This window comes from Pan troglodytes, chromosome 16 (assembly GCF_028858775.2).
Source record: "Pan troglodytes isolate AG18354 chromosome 16, NHGRI_mPanTro3-v2.0_pri, whole genome shotgun sequence".
NCBI lineage: Eukaryota > Metazoa > Chordata > Mammalia > Primates > Hominidae > Pan > Pan troglodytes.
Window position 1 is genome coordinate 34,420,915 of NC_072414.2, and position 26,030 is coordinate 34,446,944.

Genomic DNA, 26,030 nt, shown 5'->3' on the forward strand with positions numbered 1-26,030 from the left:
TCTTAAGCAAGGCAACAAAAATGTCCAAAAAAAGTAAATGGACAATCAGTGTTTGATAAATGACAAGCTATGCTCTGTGTCAAGCTGCACAAACGCTGAACTGCTACAAGAACCTCTTGGGGCTGGGCACGGTGGCTCACATCTATAATCCTAACACTTTGGGAGGCCAAGGTGAGAGGATCACTGGAGCCCAGGAGTTTGAGTCCAGCCTGGGCAATATAGCTAGACCCTGTCTCTACAAAAAAATAAAAAGAATTAATGTAGTGTCACATACCAGTAGTCCTAGCTACTCGGGAGGCTGAGAGAAGAGGATTGCTTGAGCCGAAGAGTTGGAGGTTACCAAAAACCCGCCCCCCCAAAAAAAACCAAAAAACACCAACTTCTTTCTTCCAAAATATTCTGCACCATACCTTTTTTTCCTTTAATTTTCCTTCTTTTATTTTTTCTCTCAAGACTTGGGAGTTCAGGAGAAGATCCATCCTGGAGGGATAAAGAAAACTGAATAAAATCCAATGTGTAAAAGCCATTATCCAAGAGGAGAAAAAGGAATCAATTCTAAGATAGCCATACACTGTTCTTCACTATTGCTACCATCTCTAACATGATCGTAGAAGTCTCACGCACGTGGTACCAACACAAACTTTAGTTGAATAAACGTATCTGATTTTAAAAAAAAGAATCCAGGGTGAAGTGCCTCCTAGCATCCTAGAGGTAGGAAAGCCCATGGAGGTCAGGCAAAGCATTTCATCTTGGTATAGTAAGGCACAAGTAGAAGTATAGACAAAGCCAGTAAAATAAATATATCTGATTTATAACTTGGCATAGTTTCTACTTTAAATTTCAGCAAGAAAACCTTTACAACAAAAAGCTTAACAGTCCATGAGACAAGCTCTTTGTCATAGGACAATCCCTCAGCTTGAAGTGTATTTTAAGTCATCCAGTAACATCCACTACATATAGCATCTAGCTCAAAGGAGCAGAATTGCAATTTGAAGCAAGTCTAAAATTCATGACCTTAACTACTATGCTTATCACCTCAGTATTAAATGAGAGAAGCCCAGCACAGTGACACATGCTTATAGTCCCCGCTACTTGGGAGGCTGAGGCAGGAGGACTGCTTGAGTCCAGGAGTTCCAGAGCAGTATGGACAACATTGTGAGACCTCATCTCTAATATAAATTTTAAAATATTATAAAATAAATGAATAAATAATGAAGAGAAGAACCCATTTTTTTTCACATTGCCAGATCCCAGACTGTATCACTACCAGCAACTCTTTCTTTTCAGAAAGGGATACTGAGAGGGTTAAGCCAATATTAGCGGCAGAAATGCCGGAAGAGCAGAAGTGGTATCAATGAAATAAAAGACTCTTAAAGGCCAGGCTGGGTAACTGAAGGACGAAGGACAGAGTTACACAGACTAAAAATATTTCTATACTCTGCTCATATATATGCACTCTAATAGTATTAAAACCATCTTAGTGTTAAGCCTATCACTCCTGAATCCAACAATCATCCATGCCCTACAAGTGCAACAGTAGAACGCCTTTCTTCAGTAGCAGTGCAGAACGCATCTATGAAAACAGATTGGGTTACAGCTGAAGATGTGACTTACCCTTGGTCAGGTGATACAAAGAATCATTGGCTTGGACACTGGTTTTAGATATGACTTCATATTTTCCTGGTACTGTACATTCATATTAGATTACATTTAATTTAGCAGAATTACTCAGTGTAAGAAACCAGTAGGATGAAAGTAAGAACCTCACAATTCTTCTAGAAGTTGAGAGAATCACAATCCCAGATACCCAAGAAAAACAGTTGAACTTTTTTCATAAGCAACCAACTTGCCACATGCGATGTTCTACAAAAAGCAGAGGGAATTATACTCACTCCAGTGGCTCTTCGTTTCTTTCTAATACTTTGGCCATCATTTTGTTCAGCACCAGAGGTACAGCTACTATCTGTGGCTGCATCCGCTAAACTGGAGATCGCAAGGGCTGAGGATGCACTTGATGACAGACAGTTTCCCTCTCCATTACTCTCCTGGGAATTCTGATTCTCTGAAGGTGGTATAGACCTCTCCTGGCTGTTCAAGTCTTTTGCCAAATGCATCAAAGGTATTATATGGTCAGAGGATAACTGTGCACTATGTCGCCTTTGGGTAGCAACATTTTCAGCCCTTTCACCTGTTCGGAGGGAGGCAGCCCGAGGTGTCACTTCTTGTTTGAGGTGCATGGTTGCTTTCTGGCTCTGTCCAGCCCTCAATGAGTTACTAGGTGAAACCATCTGCTGGGGCTCATTTTCTTTGCCTGTACCTTCCTCACTGAAGAAGCTATACACAGAAGGAGCTCTGTCCATGATCACGCTGCTCTCAGAAAGGCTTCGCTTTCTTGCCAAGCCAGGGGACGAGGAAATGGAAACACCTTCCCACTGGAATCCTTCTAGACTGGACAGATCAGGTTCCCCATCCAAATCTAAGGCTTCTTGTTCATTTTGAACAAGGGGTACCATTTCTATGCCAAACCTTAAGGAAGAAAGAAAAAATGAAAACATAAATTGTATATGGTTGTTGGGAGGGGCATTATTTTTTAATGTGCCAGGCTCTCTCAAGCACTGAAGTTATAAAAAGTAAGGTGGCTCTTGTCTTCAAGGAGTTCACAGTCTAGTCAGTGGTACAGATATAAATATATTACGTTGTCACAAGTACCAGATTAGAGGTTTGTATACAGCTATAATAATATATTTGAGGGAGTAAAAATTGAGTTTTGTTTCATATGGAGCGCTAAATCTATAATAATACATACAGCATATAATTTTTAAAAGCGAACAAACCAAAACAACAAAAAAAACCCTTTTACTGAGCACTTACAAGTGCTTTATACTTACAATTTCAAGTGCTACTCACAAGGTGTGGGAAAGGAAAGTGGGGGGAAATAAATCCATTATTTCAACAAGTACAGAAATGCCCCTGAAGCCTGGAGAACTGTATCATCATGCAGCAGAGTTATGACTTTGAAGTAGCAAACTTACGTTGAACACTGTTTTACCATTCAGAAAAGTCTAGTACCTCAACATAAGATGAAGAGCCAAAATATTACACAAGTGCTTAATTAAGAGAAAGCATGTGGTAGTCATAAACATAATGCCCAGAGTACATACAGAAAAGTTAACTATTCGTAGGTTCTAAGTAAAAGGTAATGAGAACAGTTGTATTTAAGTTATAGCACGCATTCCAAAATTAAGATCTAGAAAAAGACACAGATCTATAGCTCTACATTTTTATGCTGTCATTTTCTACCCCTATAAAGTGACGGATTTTACCCCTGTAAAGCGATGACTTTTTTCCTACACCACCATCTTGTTTCTCAAGTAGGTGTGCTTCCATTTTAACCTGCACTCTCTGCTAGGAAATACTTTATTCCATCTGTCATAGAGTATCAGTCACTATTTGATATTAAATCAAGACATCTACAACAGATATTGTTGGCAAACATTTAATTAAATGAAACACGTAGAATTCTCTTGATCAGGGTCAAAGGGTTACTTAAAAAGAAAGTGAGGAAAAAAAAGACACCGAAAAGCAGCACACACCTGGGTAAGCCTTTGCCCAGCTCTTGCTTTTTCTTGGTTACTTGCTGAATGACCTGTTCCCAGTTGACATTTCTCCGAGATGCATTTAGAATCTGCCGTAGGGTTGGCTTGAGCCCAGACTCCTTCTCTGTCTCACTCTTTCGGTGACCGCTAATATTGCGAATGCGGCGGGCACTATTGAGGTTTGGCTCAGGAAGGTGTACTCCAGTTTTGCTCTTCAAACTAATGTGCCGGGTTAGATCCCTCTGAAGTGAGGCAGGAAAGCCAAGCTTACTTAGTTCAGGCAGGAGAGGGCCCGAGGGCTGACTGATGTCACTTTTTTGAAGCTCTGCATCCAAGCTAGTACTCTCAAAGCCTTCTGTTTCATAAGATACATGAGATTTAATAGAGTCATCAACCTGTGCATCTTCTAGAGAGGTTTTCAAGTCTAGCAATAAGCCAGGGTGTGGACTGGCTGCAGATGTCATTTGTAATTCAGATTCTTTCTGGCGAACTGTGGGATTACATGGGGAAGTGGATAGCTCTCTAGAAGTCTTCAGGATGCGGTCATCCTCCTCTTTCTCATCAGCAGTTAGAGTGCTGCCGGATAACAATTCTGTAGTTGCAGAACCTAGGGTTCCAATTTTTGTTCCATGCTTTTCCGTGTCAGATGTCTCTCCATCACTTTCATCTTCTAGTGCGTGCACTTGAAACTCAATTTTCAAAGACCCTTTTTCAGATTCTTCTACATTTCTACTTGCTTTTGCATAGTTCCTGGTACTTTTAGAAGTGCTAAGAAGTGGATTTTGCAATGACTCATGACACTGTAGCACCTCTTTGGCCTTTCGTAAAGTATCATTTAAATTATCACCAGATTGCTTTTGAGAGCCAAATGTACTTTTATTCCCTTTTAAAACATGAGGACATGAACTACGCAGTTTGGATATGTAAGGACCATGGTTATCTTCTGCAGTGGGCTTGTTCGAGGGATCTGAGTGTTCTCCAGGGGGAAAAAAATTTGTTTTGGTGTTTTTTGAGATATTCTTTGGATCTTGCTTTTGAGACAATGATTTAGTGGCTGGACATGGAAGGAGTGGGGATTTCAATGATGGCATTTTATTTGGTGTATGCTCTTGTTCAGGTTTTTCTGCAGTGGGGCACTGTCTCACCACCTCGAAGGAAGCAGCGGAATCAGAAGAGGCCTTGTGATTAAGAGATCCAGTATGTATTTCTTTTTGTGTTTTCTGTGTTGGGGAATTAGGTGTTTCATCAGTTTGGGGCTCCTGTATTCCTGTAGTTATCAAGCTAAAATCAAAGAGAGGTTTCTCTATCATTTCTGACTTGTTACCAGTGATGTCTTTCAATCCCGACTGTAAATCCAGAGTCTTCTGAGAAGGGTAAGGCGTCCAGCGACGAGGCTTTTCCCTTACCGCACTGCCATTCTTTCCACTAACTTTGGAAGTAGCAGTGTCTGCTTGTTTAGTGGTTTGGCTTTCCAGCTGCTCAAAATTGAAGTCGAGTAAGCCTTCTGAAGGAAATTTATCACTTGTAAATCCTTCAGAAGGACCTCTATATGTGGCAACTGTACCAAGTTTGTCATTTTCTTGCCGCTGCCAATTATATCTGTCGTGACTGTATTTGTTTGACTTATTAGATTTCTTGTTCCATAGCATAGTCATGTCTTCCATTTGACAGTTAGAATTTCTGTTTCTGCCTGGTTGAAATTTGTCTCCAGGGCCACTGTAATTCCAATTATTTGTACTACGTACACTGGATTTCCAGTTTCCGTTACTGTTGTTCATATGCCAACTGGAAAAGCCACCTGTTCCTTCAGAAAGCCAACTGGAATTCCTTCCTGTACCATTATGATTCCAATCTACTGCTCCACTATTTGAAAGCCAACCACCTCCAGAATTACTATGGTTGTGAAACCAAGTCGAGGAGCCTCCTGCAACACCCTTATGCCACCCGGAACGTCCTCTTGGTCCACCACCATTCCTCAAAGAATGTGGAAAGCTGTTTTTCCTAGTATTATTAAAGCCATCTTTTTCCCATTTCCAATCCCGCTGTGGAGGTCCACGATGATGCCATGCAGGCTGACTGTAACTCTCTCTGTCTTGGTAAGGAATTCGGTCTTCTCGTCTCCATTGGGGTCGTCTGTCATCAGAGTTTATTTCTTGGTTGCTATTGGAAGGTTCATCTTGTCTGGAAGAAAAACAGTTTTTCATTAGCGATTTAAAGGAATTCCTATGCTACCTTGAAAGGCATAACCCACCAAACTTCCCTTGTACTTTCCTCCCGTTACTTAGAATATGTAACCGAGTCTAGTTTTATATCTAATAGTGGTTGTTTTCATATCTTTAAATGATATATTTAACCGTATATTCCTCAACTTATTAATTTAAAAATTAAACATTTTAAATTATTTAAATTTCAAGTAATTACAACCATCTCCCCCATCACTCAGAAATATTAAAAATTTGGCACATTTGGCCAGGTGTGGTGGCTCACATCTATAATTCCAGTACTTTGGGAGGCCGAGGCAGGCAGATCACTTTAGGTCAGGAGTTCAAGACCAACATGGCCAACATGGAGAAACCCCATCTCTACTAAAAATACAAAAATTAGCCAGGCGTAGTGGAGCACGCCTGTAACCCCAGCTACTCGGGAGGCTGAGGAATGAGAATCACTTGAATCCAGGAGGCAGAGGTTGCAGTGAGCTGAGATCATGCCATTACACTCCAGCCTGGGTAACAGAGTGAGACTGTCTCAAAAAAACAAACAAAAATTTGGCACATTTATATTCCCTCCCTTTCTTGGTCTTGTTTTTCTTGGCATGTTCTGAGATTTTGTCCCTATCATCCAATTATTATTTTTGTATTATGCAGGTTTTTTGGAAAAAGAACAAGTATATTTTATAGCTATAGTTATCTTTTTTTTTTTTTTTTTTGTTGAGGCAGAGTCTTGCACTGTTGGCCAGGCTGGAGTGCAGTGGCACAATCTCAGGTCACTGCAACCTCTGTCTCTCAGGCTCAAGCAATTCTCCTGCCTCAGACTCCCGACTAGCTGGGATTACAGGCATGCGCCACCACACCCGGCTAATTTTTGTATTTTTAGTAGAGACGGGGTTTCACCATGTTGGCCAGGCTGATCTCAAACTCCTGACCTCAGGTAATCCACACACCGCGGCCTCCCAAAGTGCTGGGATTACAGGGGTACAGGCTTGAGCCACTGCGCCCGGCCTAGTTATCATATTTAGTACAATTTTATGTTTAGCTGCCCTTAATACCATGATTTTTCCAGTTGTAGGTTCTTTCTGAAAAACTCCATTTCTTAACCTATTTTAAATAAGATGATACTTTGCATGGTTATTTTTATTAATAAACACTTTGTCCAGTACCCATTCAATAACTGTTAGTGGTATAAGAAGACTTTTATGTACAGTTCCAGTTTGTGAAGGGCTTAGAACCTAGCTGAGACAGTAAGGTCACAAACAGGAGGAAAATAGCATATACCAAACAAGTAGTAACCATAATATGTGCTATAAGGAGCTTCATGAGCCAGAGGTTTTTAAAAAGAAACTATAGCTGTTTCATGTTCATGTCAGACGAGGAGTCCACAGAAACACGAATAAGCTTCAGTAAGCATCACAGCAATAGGTGTAAAAACCATTTTCTTCTACAAACTGCCTGTGGTGTGCATGGGCATGGTGCTTAGCATGTGGTAAGTGCTCAAAATACTGAGTACTACTAGCTAAAATTTACTGAGTACCTGACTGTCAGGCATTTAATGCTAAGCACCTTATATAGATTATCTCACTTAGTTTTTATAATCCTGAGGCAAGTATTTTTTTTTTTTTTTTTGGAGATGGAGTCTCGCTTTGTTGCCCAGGCTGGAGTGCAATGGCACGATCTTGGCTCACTGCAACCTCCGCCTCTCTAGTTCAAGCGATTCTCCTGCCTCAGCCTCCTGAGTAGCTGGGATTACAGGCTCCCGCCACCACGCCTGGCTAATTTTTGTATTTTTAGTAGAGACGGGGTTCCACCATGTTGGCCAGGCTGGTCTTGAACTCCTGACCTTGTGATCCGCCCGCCTCAGCCTCCCAAAGTGCTGGGATTACAGGCATGGCATGTATTCTTATTATTCCTACTTTATAGATGAGAAATTGAGCAGTAGAGAGGTTACATAACTTGCCTAGAATAAGACAGCCAGAAAGCAGTAGAGCAGAGATTTAAACCTTGACAGTCTGACTCCAGCCAGAGTCTATACTCTTAACCACAGGCCTTCAGAGAATCAACATCTCAAAACAAAGTTTCCACATTTAAGTTCCTTCCTCTGACCTTGACTTAAAAATCTTAAACTCAATACTGACTTTAATTGGCTTTAAAGGCTTTCAATGTCTATGATATTTTGGACACAAATTTGAACTTCTTCCTTTTTCACAAGACGGAATTTAAAACTCTATTTAGAAGTTCAAACATCCACTCATATTACATAAATTACAATCATTTCTAAACAGGAGACTCTTTAGAAAGTAACAAGCATTATTACATGCAGTAGCAGAATTTTTTTTATAACCATTAACCAAATTGCCTTTATCTTTTGATTCTATGCAATATGCAACTTCTGGCATCCAAGGAGACCACTGACTCAGCTATACTGATATGATCAGAAATGGGAGAATTGGGGGATAAATAAATCACAAAGTAGAATTCCTAGATCATCATGAATTGGCTAGATTCAGAAGATAGGAGCATTCAGCTAAACCCATAGACCAGAAAGAATAATCTAAGTTAAAAATTCATGAAGGAAAAAAGAAAAAAAAAAACCTCCTGAAGAAGTAGATGATTTTGGCCAGGTGTGGTGGCTCATGCCTGTAATCTCAGCACTTTGGGAGGCCAAGGTGGGTGGATCACTTGAGCCCAGAAGTTCGAGGCCAGCCTGGGTGACATGGCTAAACCGCATCTCTACCAAAAATAAAAATTAAAAAAAAAAAATTAGCCACGCATGGTGGCGATGCATGCCTGTAGTTCCAGCTTCTCGGGAGGTTGAGGTGGGAGGACTGTTGGAGCCTAGGAAGTTGAGGCTGCAGTGAGGTGTCATTGTGCCACTGCACTCAAGCCTGGGTGACAGACTGACACCCTGTCTCAAAAAAAAAAAAGAAGTAGATGATATTATAAATAGGTCACCAAGGAGGCACATCAAAAGACTCAAAAAATAGTAACTATGATACAAATGTCTAATCTATTCTGACTTAATGTTTAATTATTTACACAGATAAAGCTAATAATGGCACTAGTATGTAAGAACAAAATAGAAGTCTCCCAGAGGCTCCAACTGCCTAAAGCAGGATAAAGTAAACTGCAACTATATTAAAAGTAATGAAAATGTCATTTGAAGGACTAAGCTACTAAATGATTTAAGAACCATGTGGTTTGAGTGTCCCGTATCTGAAATGCTTGGGACCAGAAAGGTTTTGCATTTCAAACTGCTTTGGATTTTGGAATATTTTTGCATATACATAATGGGATATTACGGGAATGGGACCCAAGTCTAAACATAAAATTCATTTATGTTTCACATACACCTTTTATACACAGTCTGATGATAATTTTAGGTAATATTTTGAATAATTTTGTAAAATGAAATGAGGTGTGGAATTTTCCACTGGTGGCATCATGTTGGCACTCAAATGTTTTGGATTTTGGTGCATTTTCAGACTTTGGATTAGGGATGCTCACCCTTTATTGATATTTTAAGATGAAGAAAGTCTCCTTCAAGGACTTGTTCAAAAAACTATTTTTTAATTTTAATTTTTTGTTGTTGTTATTACATAGATAAGGGCTTCCTATGTTGCCCAGGCTGGTCTTGAAGCCCTGGCCTCGTCTCCTCATGCACCAGGACAATAGGCCTGAGCCACCGTGCCTCCTGGGAAAAAAACTTTTAACATATAGAGTAAAAACGACTTCCTTTTTATAGTCAAGCCTCTGACTAAAAAGGAGGTACAGATCAGGTATAACTAGTATTCAAAGAAGAATCTTTAAATTTTTATTTTAGAATCTGAAATGATTCTCTTCATGTTCTGGGACTTAAAAAATTATCCCACCTCATAAGTGCTTCTCTCTCTCTTTCCCTCACATTGAAAATTTCTACCTCATTAATTAAACTCTTTTTAACAAATTTTATAATTAAACTCTTTAGACCAGAAAGCAGTAGGGTAAAAACATAAATGCCTAATACCTGAATGTATAAATGTAGGTATGAAATTATGCAGTACAAATTAGAAAATTTATATTGCTTAAATTATCTTGACACTTATCAAAAAAATTTATTCAAGAAAGCACTGTGGTAGTCACTGGGGATTCAAAGACAAAAAGATAAATCAAATTTGGCAGAAGCACCGCGTTAATTCACACCAGTCAAAAAATATTTTCCTAAGAAATGTTATCTGGCAGTAAGACTATACTATATACTATAGACTACACTGTTATTTTGGCGATACGACTATACTATATACTATACAATTTATACAATGAAGCTTATATTCTAACACCTTTCCACTGGAAAATTTAAACGCCAAATAAAAACTTATTGGTATTCAAAAGATTTGGATACTGGCCAGGTACGGTGGCTCACGCCTGTAATTCCAGCACTTTGGGAGGCTGAGGTGGGCAGATTGCTTGAGGTCAGGAGTTTGAGACCAGCCTGGCTAATGGGGTTAAACCTCGTCTCTACTAAAAATGCAAAAAAAATTAGCCAGGCATGGTGGCAGGCATCTGTAATCCCAGCTACTCAGGAGGCTGAGGCAGGAGAATTGCTTGAACCCAGAAGGCAGAGGTTACAGTGAGCCAAGATCACACCACTGCACTCCAGTCTGGGTGGGTGACAGAGTGAGACTCCATCTTAAAAAAAAAAAAAAAAAAGATTTGGATACCAATAAAGCCATTCTCAACATAGTTACCAACATGTCAAAAATTTCAGATATGTAGCTACAGCTTATGTAGGAACAATACTAAGTTTGCTTTTTTAAGAAGATATTACAGTAGTTCAAGAAAACATTCCATTGCCCTTTGATTAATAAGACAACAACCTCAAGCTAAACTTTATACCTAAGTTTAAATGCTATGGGCTGACCAGGACAAAGATATAAAATATATTCTCTGCTGTGTTCTGTTATAGATAGGCTTTTTTAAAAAAAATCAATTACTTACCGACTTTGTTCTTTCCTTTGTTTTATTAACTGAACGAGTTCCTTGTCAAAATAATCTTCTTCCTCTTCCTCTCCTTTTCCATCATCTTCTCTTTCCTGGGCATCAACGTTATCTTTGTGCAACTGGCCAGAAATGTGCTTTGCATATGCAGAAAGACCCACTTCTGTGACCCCGCACACTCGGCACTCATGACTAATGTCCCTAGGGAAAGAGGGAGATGAGGGACATTCAATTCTCCCCACTGGCATGGCACACTCACCGGATCTGTTATTGTTTCCTCTGAAGGACACTGCACACTTTGGCACAGTGAAAAATTAGTGCTAATTAATTTCAATGCTCCTTTCATCACTTTTAATAAGTTTGTTTATAAGTTACTTTTGAAATGAGTTTAAGATTCTTTTCCAGCAATCAAGAGGCAATAGACTTCAGATAAATGTCGTTTAGGAGGAGAAATCTTCTTGAATTGCTGTACTTAAAATCTTGTCAGAGGAAACATGGTGAAAGGGGAGGCAGGGCAGGGGGCTCAGAGCAAGCAGAAGTTGCTCTGGAGCACACCCATGGTGCCAGCTGCACTCAGAAGGCCTGGTGACAGCGCTTACATTTAATCTTCAGTCTAGAGCTTTCTTCCAGTGAAAGTTAAGGGGTGGAAACAAGAGTAGGTGGCGCAGCCAATCCCAAGTGGGTAACTAAATCGGAACAGCTGGAGCTCTGCCTGGAATGTGAGGATTCCGGACCCCAGAAGTAGTCCAGGCAAACTTTTTTGGTCTGGATGATACATGTGATCTACATTCTGCTTCAGAAGGGCTTATTTTAAAGGGAATGGAAAGCATTTCAGTTGTAGGAAGTTAACAGCTGTGCCAAGCAAATGTGTTTTCTCAAGTTTCAGAAAATGCTACAGTTGAGAGAGATGCAAAACCAGGTTTTTAGTTAAACTAGGCAGACTTTTTTGCTTTGTTTTGTTTTTTTACTTTACATACTTCAGGCAAATCTCACTTAGCCAGTCTTCAGAAGCCAGTCTTGAATCAGTGTCCACAGCTGTAGCAGATCAATAATTTAACTGCTTTTTAGCTTCTGGAAAGCCCTTGACTGGGTCAGCTGACTATGCAGTCATTTATGAGAAACATCTGAACACCATAGTTACAAGACAGCAGTATCCATTCAACAATCCAAATTGGCTTAACTCTGTATCATGTGTCTTGGATTTAGACTAGTTATATTTTTGCACTTCCTATGCCAATCTATTAAAAAAAAAACCAACAACCCAAAAAGACATGCCATCTTTGTCCAGACAGAACACATACACACACGTGCACCTCTGTTCCATCTTTCCCTCACAAATACCTAACTAGACATAGGCAGAACTTACATCAACCAGAAGAGACCCTCAAAACTGGGCACTTCATTTACTAGAGGACAGTTACTGTTACAGATCACCTGAATATTCATTCAAGGAAAAAAAAAAAAAAAAAAGGCCAGGCTTGGTGGGGCTCACGCCTGTAATCCCAGCACTTGGGGAGGCCAAGGCGGGCAGATCATGAGGTCAGCAGTTTGAGACCAGCCTGACCAAAATGGTGAAACCCCATCACTACTAAAAATACAAAAATTAGCCTGGTGTGGTGGTGTGCACCTGTATTCCCAGCTATTCGGGAGGCTGAGGCAGGAGAATCGCTTGAACCCGGGAGGCAAAGGTTGCAGTGAGCCGAGATTACACCACTGCACTCCAGCCTGGGTGATAGAGCCAGACTCCATCTCAAAAAAACAAAAGAAAAAAAAAAAACACCTTACCAAAAAACAGCTAAATTCTAGGCGTGCTGTTTTTTGGTAAGGAGTTTTCTTTTTTTTTTTTAATGAATATTCAGGTGACCTGTAACAGAAACTGTCTTCTAGTAAATACTTAGCATAGACACTCTTGTTTAGGGTGACAAAGTTTAAACACTCAAACAATGCCCAGTAAGTTTAAAAAAACAACACTGTTCCTTATTTTGTAAGGATCATGGAGAAGAGCTCAGAAAAACTGAGAAAATTTGCAAGTTTTCACTCTTTTTTGACTTTGTAACCTCAAATACTGACATTTTTAAGATTCATTTTAATGTGCTCTGACCAGGTTTCCTAAAAATATCAATACCTGATTACCCAGAATATCAATATTCTAATTCCACAGGTACTTAAATACATTATTTTTAGTGAGGGTTTTCAACTGCACTTACTACATTTATACACTTAAAGAATAATCTTCGGCCAGGCGTGGTGGCTCACACCTGTAATTCCAGCACTTTGGGAGGCTGAGGCAGATGGATCACCTGAGGTCAGGAGTTTGAGACCACCCGGGCCAAACTGGTAAAACCCCGTCTCTACTAAAAATACAAAAATTAGACGGGCATGGTGGCGGGCACCTGTAATCCCAGCTACTCAAGAGGCTGAGGCAGGAGAATCGCTTGAACCCAGGAGGCAGAGGTTGTAGTGAGCTGAGATCGCACCACTGCACTCCAGCCTGGGCAACAGAGTGAGACTCCGTCTCAAAAAGAAAAGAAAAAAAGAAAAAAGAATAATCCTCAACTTTCTCCAGTTTACCAGGGATACCGATACTTTTCTCTCAAGCAATTAAATTGATGGTAGCTCATTCCAACTGAACGTTAATAACAAGCTGTTTCTCAAAGCAACACACAAAGAAGTTAATTATATAAATCTATCACAATGGGCAGCATCAGAACAGTCTGAGGACTATAACAAATCTACAATATCTCGGGCCGGGCGCGGTGGCTCACGCCTGTAATCCCAGCACTTTGGGAGGCCGAGGCGGGCGGATCACGAGGTCAGGAGATCGAGACCATCCTGGCTAACACGGTGAAACCCCGTCTCTACTAAAAATACAAAAAATTAGCCGGGCGTGGTAGCGGGCGCCTGTAGTCCCAGCTACTCGGGAGGCTGAGGCAGGAGAATGGCGTGAACCCGGGAGGCGGAGCTTGCAGTGAGCTGAGATCGCGCCACTGCACTCCAGCCTGGGTGACAGAGCGAGACTCCGTCTCAAAAAAAAAAAAAAAACAAAATCTACAATATCTCATTTACACTATAAACATTCCAATCAACTCAATTTTCCAGTTAGAAAATCTTTTTGTTGGCCAGGCGCAGTGGTTCAAGCCTGTAATCCCAGCACTTTGGGAGGCTGAGGTGGGTGGATCACGAGGTCAGGAGTTCAAGACTAGGCTGGCCAATAGGGTGAAACCCCATTTCTACTAAAAAAAAAAATACAAAAATTAGCCGGGCATGGTGGCACGCGCCTGTAATCCCAGCTACTCAGGAGGCTGAGGCAGGAGAATCGCTTGAACCTGGGAGGTGGAGGTTGCAGTGAGCCGAGATCACTCCACTGCACTCCAGCCTGGGTGACAGAGTGAGACTTGGCCTCAAAAAAAAAAAAAAAGAAAATATATTTGTCTTAAAACTCTCTAAAACTATGGAAAATATCTTAGCCTACTTTTCTACCTAAAAGCTCATAGAATGCTAAACTGAATATTGCAGTACCAGGGACATCTTTCTATTGGGGACTTTAGTATAATCCCTAAAAAGTATTTTAAAATAAAATCCATGATTTTATCCTTACTTCTAAAATGCAGAGAATCTGTCTAATGCTCAAACTATCAAAACCCTTCGCTCTTAAAAGACACAACTAGAAAGCAATACTGACTTTCCAAAATATTAAGGAATGTTGTATAAAGTACGCAGAACTTAACTGTTAAAAATAAACATCCATAATCGTAAACCCACACACCCTGCAACCCCCAAAGCACAAACATATGTTGGATTCTTAACAGTGGAACATTTTCAAACCATTTTGCAATCCTAGTGAGAAAGAATATAACCATAGTTCCAAAATTATTTGACAGAGAACAAATCAGAGACCCTGCCCAGAAGGGCATACGCAGTAAGTGCAGTATAAAAGTTAACACTAGCCAGGTGCCAACGCCTGTAATCCCAGCACTTTGGGAGGCCAAGGCGGGCAGATCACCTGAGGTCAGGAGTTCAAGACCAGCCTGACCAACACGGAGAAACCCCGTTTCTACTAAAAATACAAAATTAGCTGGGTGTGGTGGCGCATGCCTGTAATCCCAACTACTCGGGAGGCTGAGGCAGGAGAATCGCTTGAACCCGGGAGATGGAGGTTGCGGTGAGCCGAGATTGCACCATTGCACTCTAGCCTGGGCAACAAGAGCAAAACTCCGTTCAAAAAAAAAAAAAAAAAATTAACACTAAAAATAATTTTTCAAAAACCAAATCCCTAACATTTTTCTTATAAATAAAATCCAGTTTAAAATAGAAACTTTGCAAGAAACTTCAAAAAAAAACTTTATAAGAAACTTCAAAAAGTGTGTAGGGGTAATATGGTTACCTCCACACACATCTGCGTTTTCAGGAGATGTGGTTATACTACCCTGTTCTTTCTCTATGTAGCCACATCTTCTGAAAATTCAAGTGTGTGTGGAGTAAGCATATTACCTCTATTACCTCTGTTCTCTAGACAACAGGCATTCATGCTTCAACACAGTGTTTGGGAAACCATGTTTTAAAAGCCTAATAGCAAATTAATCTTTTAATGAGGTTACTTGATAATTGTTTATTAACAATCAGTTAAAATACTTACTATACTGTGTGAATAAATAAAATAATCATGGGGGAAATGTACAGCTTTGCTCCTTGGCTAGCAAAGGCAATAATTTTCCTTAGGGCATTTAAAGGAGGGCCTAAATTAGCTTCATCCTGTTACCACACAATTTCCTCTCATGTGTGAAACACAAAGTCTTAAGATACTCTCTCCATAAGCTTTTCTTTATTAAGCTTGCTCTAACTACCCGACAACAGCTGCTGAATAAATAAAGGTTTGTGCCTTTTTAATAGTCTCTATCTGGAGATGTTACTTACGGCCCACACATCTGAAGAAGTATATTAGGAAAAAATAGGGAAATGTTTCACATGTCCACAGCCATGAACCAAGTAAGACCAGTTACTTATTGCTTATTCAAGCTTGCTGCAAAGCCTAAGTAACACATACTTTGCAATTCTTAACCAGATCACAACCAAAAACTGTAGACACAACTATAAAGAGAAAAAGAAAGTCTCAGTGTCAGAAACCCAGTAGTTAAAAATGAAATCCAGAGGAAATAATCACAAACTCAGGATAACAGGGTAAAGAAATAATGACTGATAATTATTTGTCCCTATGGTACAAGCTGGTGAAGACCGTCCTTACAGTAAATGCTCCAAGTCAGTAAACAATTTTTGAGATTTTATGGGGTTTTCTATAATTTCGTAAGCTGTTTTTTCTTGCTGTTTGTCTTCTCTCTTATATGTAACATAATTTGTTACAGGTCAGGAACACTATATCCAATATGTGAGTAAATAAGTACTAAAGGCTATCCTCTGAAGAAAATGAGTTTGGGTGCGAAACCTGACATTCCCATTGGCAGCTCAGGGAGGCTTTTAGGGCCTTTTTCCTAATTATTTTACTGTGATCCAAATAATTTAAAATGGTAGATAAAATCTCCACAGCACAGTGTAGTTGCATGGGTGGAAAAGAACACATTACAGAACAAAACATAAATGACAATGTGGTTCGTTAAGTTAACATCACAAAACAAAATGTGTATCTATAAATATTAATGTATAGGCCAGGCGCGGTGGCTCACGCCTGTAATCCCAGCACTTTGGGAGGCCGAGGCAGGTGGATAACCTGAGGTCAGGAGTTCGAGACCAGCCTGGTCAACATGGCGAAACCCAGTTTCTACTAAAAAGAGAAAAAATTAGCCAGCATGGTTGCGCGTGCCTGTAATCCCAGCTACTTGGGAGGCTCAGGCAGGAGAATCGCTTGAACCAGGGAGGCAGAGGTTGCAGTGAGCCGAGATCACACCATTGCACTCCAGCTTGGGGTCTCAATAAATAAATAAATAAGTATGTAAATACATAGAAAGAGGTCTGGATAGGATACACACCAACCATTGAGTCTCCTCTAAGAGAGAAATAGGATTTAGAGGGGAAAGGGGGGTGGAGAGAAGACTTTTACTTTTTAAACAACTTTTTATGATTCTGTATTGATTATAAACATGAGTCTTATGTGACCAGACTTGGTTTTGTTTTGACAGGGTCTCACTGCCACCCAGGCTGGAGTGCAGTGGCACAATCATAGCTCACTGCAGCCTCAAACTCCTGGGCTCAAGGGATCCTCCTGCCTCAGCCTCCTTAGTAGCTGGACTACAGGTGCAACCCACCACACCTGGCTTTTTTTTGTTTTGTTTTTTGTTATTTTTTGTAGAGACAGGGGTCCCACTATGTTGCCCAGGTTGGTCTCGAACTCCTGGGCTCAAGTGATCCTCCTGTCTTAGCCTCTCAAAGTGCTGGGATTACAGGCACGAGCACCGCGGCCGGCCCAAACTTTTAAAAATGTTTTAAATGGATGATTAGTGACGTCTGAAATAAATGAGGCATTAATCTTTGAATGCAATGGGCTTCTCTCCTACAGACTAGATTTACTGACCTCGTTTGTTTGGTTTAATGATATAGTGCATATGGGTAGGGTGGCAGGTAAGTCATCCATAATAAAATGAACTCTAGAAGGAAGTCTGTTGAAAATGGGATTTTTAAGTAAAATACTCCACATAATCAAAAGTTGACTGCATTTCATAGATTTTGAATGTTAATGACGTAGAGATCGTATATATTCAAGGTATTATGATAAGGGCTTCTGGCCATGCAGAGTGGCTCATGCCTGTAGTCCCACCACTTTGGAAGGCAGAGGTAGGAGGATCAGCTAGAGCCCAGGAATTCAAGACCACCCTGAGCAACAGAGTGGAACCCTGTCTTTACAAAAAATAAAGGCCAAATGAAAGACAGAGAGGAACCCTGTCTTTACAAAAAATAAAAGCCAAAAATAAAAGCCAAAAAGGTGTGCTGGCACACACCTGTAGTCCCAGCTACACAGTAAGCTGAGGTGGGAGGATTGTTTGAGCCCAGGAGTTCGAGGTTGCAGTCAGCTGTGATCGTGCCACGGCACCCCAGCCTGGTGACAGAGTGAGTGAGACCCTGTCTCAAAAAAGTATATATTAAAAATAATAAGGGCTCCCCATACTAAAATTGAGTGAGTGACAGTCTCCTTTATATTGCTGCTAAGACCTAACCTTCACACAATAAGAGACTGGGGGCAGGGAAAAATTCCACTAATAGGCTAAAGAGATGCTGAAAGTTTAATAACACATTAATTTGCCAACAGAATCTTAAACTGTAGGTCATAAAAAAATAAATTTCAAATGACCTAGGTTGACATCCTGATCAAAACTTGTAACTATTGGCTAGGCATGGTGGCTCACGCCTGTAATCCCAGCACTTTGGGAGGCCGAGGCGGGCAGATCACAAGGTCAGGAGTTCAAGATCAGTCTGACCAACATGGTGAAAACCCGTCTCTACTAAAATTACTAAAATTAGCCGGATGTGGTGACGCACGCCTGTAATCCCAGCTACTCAGGAGGGTGAAGCAGGAGAATCGCTTGAACCCGGGAGGCGGAGGGTTCAGTGAGCTGAGATGGCACCACTGCACTCTAACCTGGGCAACAGAGTGAGACTCCGTCTCAAAAAAAAAAAAAAAAAAACACAAACTTGTAACTATTATTCATGGGATAAGATATAATTCCTATTTCCTAGGTTCCCAATGTTCCTCCATCTATCTTGTTTCCAAACTTCAAATTGACAGAAGTCAAATACATCAAAATAAATCACAAATAGACCAAAGACATGGAATATACACACATGCTACTTTTTTTTTTTTTTTTTTTTGAGACAGGGTCTGGCTCTGTCACCAGGCTGGAGTGTGGTGGTGTGATCTTGGCTCACTGCAACCTCCACCTCCCAGGCTCAAGCATCCTCCCACCTCAGGCTGATGAGTAGCTGGGACTACAGGCACACACCACTATGCCCAGCTAATTTTGGGGGTTTTTTGTGGGGCAGGGGATAGAGACAGGTGATATGGTTTGGCTGTGTCCCCACCCAAATCTCACCTTGAATTGCAATAATCCTCACATGTCAAGGGTAGGGCCAGGTGGAGATAACTGAATCATAGGGGCAGTTTCCCCCATACTGTTCTCATGGTAGTGAATAAGTCTCAGGAGATCTGATGGTTTTATAAATGGGAATTCCCCTGCACAAGCTCTCTTGCCTGCTGCCATCTAAGACGTAACTCTGCTCCTCATTCACCTTCTGCCATGATTGTGAGGCCTCCCTAGCTACGTGGAACTGTGAGTCAATTAAACCTCTCTTCTTTATAAATTACCCAGTCTCGGGTATGTCTTTATTAGCAGCGTGAGAATAGACTAATACAATGGGGTTTCCCCATGTTGTCCAGGTTGGTCTTGAACTCCTGGGCTCAAGCAATCTGCCTGGCTCAGTTTTCCAAAATGCTGGGATTACAGGCATCAGCCACTGCACCTGGCCTACATTTCATTTTTTAAAGGTGTCCACTTATTAGATTTCCTTTCCTTAAACATCTCAAGCTTCAAATCACAGAATAGCATTCTTCTTTTTTTTTGAGACAGGGTCTCACTGTGTCACCCAGGCTGGAGGGCAGTGGCGCAATCACAGCTCACTGTAGCCCGGACCTACCTAAGCTCAAGTGATCCTCCCAACCTTAGCCTCCTAAATAGCTGGGACCACAGCTATTAGCTGTCACACCCACCTAATTTCTTTATTTGTAGAGACAAGGTCTTTCTACGTTGCCCAGGCTGGTCTCAAACTCCTGGGCTCAAGTAATCCTTCCACCCTGGGCTCCCAAAGTGTTGGGATTACAGGCGTGAGCCACTGCACCTGGCCAGCATTCTTAAATACATTTAAGGTTTATATTCCAATTCTGTTTATACCAATGAGATTCAGTGCTATTTAGCAGACTTTGGGATGTCTCAGACAATTCCAGCAATACTAAACGTTTATGGCATGCAATAATTTGTAACACTGCTGAAGTAAAAATACAAAATGTCCTAGTTGCAAGGCTAGCACGTAGGAATGAGAAAGCTTACTAATGAGAGAGTTAGCTCATCCCAACTCACCTTTGTTGCAATCTACTTGATAGGGCTGCTGTGAATTCACACATTTGAGATGCCCAAAGGTATCAGAGTTTATCCCTTTTGAATGCCAAAAATCTACTACACTTGGTATTAATTCTAAAAGGTTGTTCTACGCCATAAGACAACATTTGCTTATGACGGATTACTGCAAAACAAACTGACAGGCACCATCATCACTCAGATCCACCCACATTCACAAACTTATGGAAGAGAGCCGTTCCCATACCTGCCCTTGAGGTTCTCAAGTTCCCTGTGATGCAACATGCTCCGCATGTGTTCGTCCATCTCCTTCAAAATAAAAGAAAGTAGATTAAAACTAAGCAGGATTGCTTTGAAAAAAAAAAAAAAACTCCTCTGTTCCTACTCAATCAAAAATTGGGGCTCAAACTCCTTACGTCAAAATGTGTTTTTGGTTATTCTCAATTTAATACTGAAATCAGTTCCTTAATAATTAACTGTGTTTTTTAATATATTTCATGTTTAAATAAAAAGAATTCTTAAAAAGACATATTTAAGTGGCTTTCCAAAAAGATTAGAAAGTATTATCTTTAGGAAGCAAAACACTTAAGAGTAAACTAAGTAGGTTAAATTCTATCCCATTATAAAGAATTTACTAAAGTTCATTTAAAAAAAAAAACTTTCAAATCACTCAACTTTTCAACTATTTGGCTTCTTTTATCCACAGTTTCTCAAGAGTAAGCTACAACTCTCACTTTACCCATGTCTTGGACAGGGCCTAGCATATCGTCATCAATAAGCATTTGTTGAATGAATATAGATGGATACATCAATTCTAGATAGGAGTTACAAACATAACAGAGCCTCTCTATGCTAGATAAGAAAGTTTTAAAAAAAATACTTTGAACATAGCAGCTTAATCAATCCTTTATCTTCACTGTCCACTCCCTCACTTCCCCAGTGGATTTGTTTGGTTCCAATGAAAAGTTTGAACATTTATAGTAGGTTCCCTTCTTCCCATCCTTAGAGGGAAGAAAATATGTGGGAAAGCTGCCACTTAAAAACATGCACACGGCTGGGCACGGTGGCTCACACCTGTAATCCCAGCACTTTGGGAGGCCGAGGTGGGCAGATCACGAAGTCAGGAGATCGAGACCATCCTGGCCAACATGATGAAACCCCGTCTCTACTAAAAATACAAAAATTAGCTGGGCGTGGCGGTGCGTGCCTATAGTCCCAGCTACTCAGGAGGCTGAGGCAGGAGAATCGCTTGAACCCGGGAGGCAGAGGCTGCAGTGAGCCGAGATTGTGCCACTGTACTCCAGCCTGGCGACAGAATGAGACTCCGTCTCAAAAAAAGAAAAAAGAAAAAAACATGCACACATGTACACATACACGTACACAAAACTCAAAAAGCTATAAATGTCTATCCCTTTGTCACTCTACAGTATACACAGCCAGTATGCCATAATTAAAGAATGGCTGTTCACATATATAATAATAAAGGGCTACTACACTTGTTGTGTTATTGCTATTTACTGCATTCCGTGTGAAGTCCCTCAAACATTTTCTCACTTGAACTGCAAAATACTGCTGAGGGAGTATGATTAACTTCATGCTGAAGAATGCAGAGAAGTTAACTCGTTCATTCACCAAATATTTATCAAGTTCTTATTATATGCCAAGAATAGAGCTAGGCATTGAAGGTTAAGTGTGAAAATATTCAGTCTTGGCCGGGCACAGTGGCTCATGCCTGTAATCCCAGTATTTTGGGAGGCTGAGGCGGGCGGATCATGAGGTCAGGAGTTTGATACCAGCCTAGCTAACATGGTGAAACCCCATCTCTACTAAAAATACAAAATACAAAAAAAAAAAAAAAAACCACTAACTGGGCTGGTGGTGAACGCCTGTAATCCCAGCTACTTGGGAGGCTAAGGCAGGAGAATCGCTTGAACCCGGGAAGGCGGAGGTTGCAGTGAGCTGGGATCACGCCACTGCACTCCAGCCTGGGCAACAAGAGTGAGACTCTGTCTCAAAAAACAAACAAACAAACAAAATATTTAGTCTTGCCCTCTCGGAGTGACAAATAATCAAGTGGTCAAAGTGGGATTCAAACCCAGGCAGATCTGACACCAAAGCTAATGCTTCAAACACCATGTCACACTGTAAGCATTTGGTGCATTGAGATTTTTCATTATATACAGTTCATTTGTCAAAAACAATACAACACAACCCACTGTTACTTAAAGTTATCTACTATAGTGTGATAAACAGGGTTGTGATTCAAAACGCCTCTTTTTTTTTTTTTTTTTTTTTTTTGAGACGGAGTCTCGCTCTATCGCCTAGGCTGGAGAGCAGTGGCTCGATCTCGGCTCACGACAACCTCTGCCTCCAGGGTTTCAAGAGATTCTCCTGCCTCAGCCTCCTGAGTAGCCTCGATTACAGGCATGCGCCACTATGCCCAGCTAATTTTTTGTATTTTTAGTAGAGATGGGGTTTCACCATGTTGGCCAGGCTGGTCTCAAACTCCTGACCTCAGGTGATCCACCTGCCTCAGCCTCCCAAAGTTCTGGGATTACAGGCATGAGCCACTGTGCCCAGCCAAAACACTGCTTTTAAATGGCAATTTTACTGAAGATGACCATCGTTTCCTTCCTAGCTCTACAGATGCTTCATAAGGAGAGAGTAGGCCAGGTGCGGTGGCTCACGCCTATAATCCCAGCACTTTGGGAGGCCTAGGTGGGTGGATCAAAAGGTCAGGAGTTGGAGACCAGCCTGACCAACATGGTGATGATACCCCGTCTCTACTAAAAGTACAAAAATTAGCCGGGCATGGCAGCGCGTGCCTGTAATCCCAGCTACTCAGAAGGCTGAGGCAGGAGAATCGCTTGAACCCAGGAGGTGGAGGTTGCAGTGAGCCAAGATCGCGCCATTGCACTCCAGCCTGGAGACAGAGCAAGACTCCATCTCAAAAAAAATAAAAAATAAAAAAATAAGGAGAGAGTGGCTTTACACATTACCTCTTCTAGCCACAACTGACTGGCCGCTAACTAAAATTAACACTTGTGGACCTGAAAACTAAGACAAGTTAGTGACAGAATAGAATGAAAATCCATTAATATACACATCTTCGGTGGGGCACGGTGGCTCACGCCTATAATCCCAGCACTTTGGGAGACGGAGGCGGGTGGATCACCTGAGGTCAGGAGTTCGAGACCAGCCTGACCAACATGGTGAAACCCCGTCTCTACTAAAAATACAAATTAGCTGGGCGTGGTGGTGCATGCCTGTAATCCCAGCTACTCAGGAGGCTGAAGCAGGAGGATCACTTGAACCCAGGAGGTGGAGGTTGCAGTGAGCCGAGGTCACGCCATTGCACTCCAGCCTGGGCGACAAGAGCAAAACGCCATCTAAAAAAAAAAATCTTCTCAAGTCCTGTTATTCAATGCTTCCTGTTATTCAATTCTTCCTTGATTTAGATGCTTACCAATATGCCTAATCTCCTTTACTTGAGCTAAATTTAAGTGAGTTCTGTTCCTTACAACAAAACCATTCCTGACCAAAACAGCATTCACTGAAATGGGTTTGTCTGACAAAAAAACTGATTCTTCTTACTATAAAAATGTTATCACCCACTAATAGTTTTAATGTGACTTTTGTTTTTTTTAAAACACTTCACTAATCTTGTCCTAAATTTACATGCAAAACCTTCTCCCACCCTGCTCCAAGGAATGAATGCAAACATTGAGACAACTGAGCTTTCAAAAATCATTAGAAAAAATTCAGCCAGACAGGGTGGCTCACACCTGTAAGCCCAGTACTTTGGGAGGTCGAGGTGGAAGGATCACTTGAGCCTAGGAGTTCAAGATCAGTGTGGGCAACCTAATAAGACATCATCCCTACAAAAAAAATTTTTTAATTAAAAAATAGCTGAACGTAGTGGCACATGCCTGTAGTCCCAGCTACTCAGGAGGCTGAGACGGGAGCATCACCTGAGCCTGGGACACAGCGGTTGCAGTGAGCTGAGATGGCTCCACTGCACTCCAGCCTAGACAGCAGGGTAAGACCCTGTCTCAAAATGAAACAAAACAACAACAAAAAAAAAAAAAAAAAAAAAGAAAGAAAGAAAAGAAAAAAGATCCACAGGCACAGGATTAAGGTAATAGCCCCAAATGCATTCCTTCTCATGTATTAGGCTTCTATTTAGGCCTTGTATATTAATCAGTACTATATTTTTAAAGGCTGGGTTGGTTGCAGGGGAGGGGGGACTCATGGTTAAACACATGTGGAAAACATTGAATAATACAAAAAATATGACCAGGTGTAGTGGCTCACACTTGAGGCCAGGAGTTCAAGACCAGCTGGGCAACATAGTAAGACTCCATCTCTATTATACACATATATTTAACTCCAGGGCTTCTCAGTATTTTATGTTAATGGGCCTCAGGATACTCAGGGATACCTTACACAGCTTTTCCCCATACTCAAGTCACTTAGAACCTTTTCTCCTTCATAGTTTATTTGGAGAAACCAGAGTTACACTAGTTTGGGAAATTGGAGACAAGCAGGGCTTCAACACCCATTGTTCATAGTCCTATCTGAAAATAAGTATCAGTTATCCCTTCCAACTAACCCATTTTGTTACTTTCTTAAGTCATACCACTCACTTAAAGCAGGCCATTCCCTTGCTTTAAAAAAAAATAAAAAGGCAAAAAATAAAAATAAAAATAAAAACTACAACCAGCTTTTCCTTTTTTTAAAAAAAAGGAAAATAAATAAAAACTACAATCAGCTTTTCCTAGGGCAGGAGTAGATAATTCCAGCTCTTCATTTAACTTCATTATGATCATGGAAAAGTATGAAAAGATAAAAGTATGTTTGAAACCAGAGTAGAAGAGCCAGAAAGATTTAAAATGGCAAAATCACAAAATCATGGTATCACAAGATAGGGCTGCTATTCTATGAAACTCTGATATCACAACTCTGAGCAGCAGCCTTTCCATCTCACATCTTCTCCCTACCTCTGTCCAACGTGAAAGTAGTCATAAGGAATTCTGACTCATTGACAATTTGTATAAACCTTCATCAAATTTTTAAAACTAGAAGAGCATTCTTCTATTTTTGTAAATAGTAGCAGGTATATTATTAAACATGATTTTTAAATCTCACTAATTTTTCCATCACTAACAGAAATCTAGATAGAAAAAAAATAGTATCCACCCAAGTCTACTTGGTGGATCATAATCGACCCTTCAGTCTGGCATCCAACACTGTTTATCAACTGTCTTCACTTACTTACAAATTACAGTCCTGCTATTCCCAAGGCAAAACTGTTTTAATCAGATGAGCCTTCTTGCCAACTCCTAGAACTGTCATACTCCATTCTATTTGTCTCTGTACATGTTGTTCTCCTACCTAAAATATCTCTTCCTCATTTCTCTTAAACCATCATTACTCTAGACACTTTTCAAAGTTTACCACTTCCACTCACACTTCCCTGGCTAACCTAGCCCATGATCCTCCCAGTTCTCTGCATTTCCAGTGACAATCAAGAGCATCTTAAAAGCAAAGAGAATAAATTCCTCAGTATTTAAACTAGCAGCACTACTCTGAAAGCAAATGATAAAGGCAGGTAAAGGCAAAAAGTGACACAAATTGCAGCCAATTTTAGGTCCTAAAAAGATGTTTTGGCCAGGCACAGTGGCTCATGCCTGTAATCCTAGCACTTTGACAGGCCCGAGGCAGGTGAAAAACCTGTGGTCAGGAGTTCAAGACCAGCCTGGGCAACATGGTGAAACCCTGTCTCTACTAAAAATACAAAAATCAGCCACACCCGGCAGCACACGCCTGTAATCCCAGTTACTTGGGAGGCTGAGGCAGGAGACTCACTTGAACTGGGGAGGCAGAGGTTGCAGTGAGCTGAGATTGCGCCACTGCACTCCAGCCTAGGCAACACAGTTAAGTCTCCATTTCAAAAAAAAAGTTTTACTTTGAGCAACATCCCCACCTTGTGGACATCTAGGATATTGTTAATACCATTTCTGCTGTGCTGCACTTCTCACAAGCATAGGCATAAACAGATTGTAGGTACATATAATAGATGCTATATCCTTAGCTAATCAAAAAGTACACGATTTTAAAATTGCAGAAAGCAGTATGACTTCAAATAACCTTGGAATTTTAAGGTATCTTCC

General features: G+C 40.8%; 1 protein-coding gene across 6 annotated transcripts in view; it reads right to left on the reverse strand.

The window, feature by feature from the left end:
* The window catches only part of ZNF106 (zinc finger protein 106), a 79,004-nt gene that overhangs the window by 33,698 nt on the left and 19,276 nt on the right, over positions 1-26,030 (reverse strand). For 3 of the 6 annotated variants that reach the window (XM_054667436.2, XM_054667435.2, XM_009428904.5), the window contains exons 3-5: positions 20,105-20,166; positions 1,893-2,526; positions 411-480 (exon numbers count right to left, since the gene is read on the reverse strand). In XM_054667436.2, the coding sequence (XP_054523411.1) occupies positions 411-480; positions 1,893-2,526; positions 20,105-20,166 (766 nt within the window). Of the gene's footprint in view, positions 1-410; positions 481-1,892; positions 2,527-3,593; positions 5,778-10,783; positions 10,985-11,042; positions 11,359-20,104; positions 20,167-26,030 lie in introns of those variants that run through there. The other 3 variants (XM_016928006.4, XM_016928005.4, XM_063794791.1) reach the window with 2 other exon arrangements.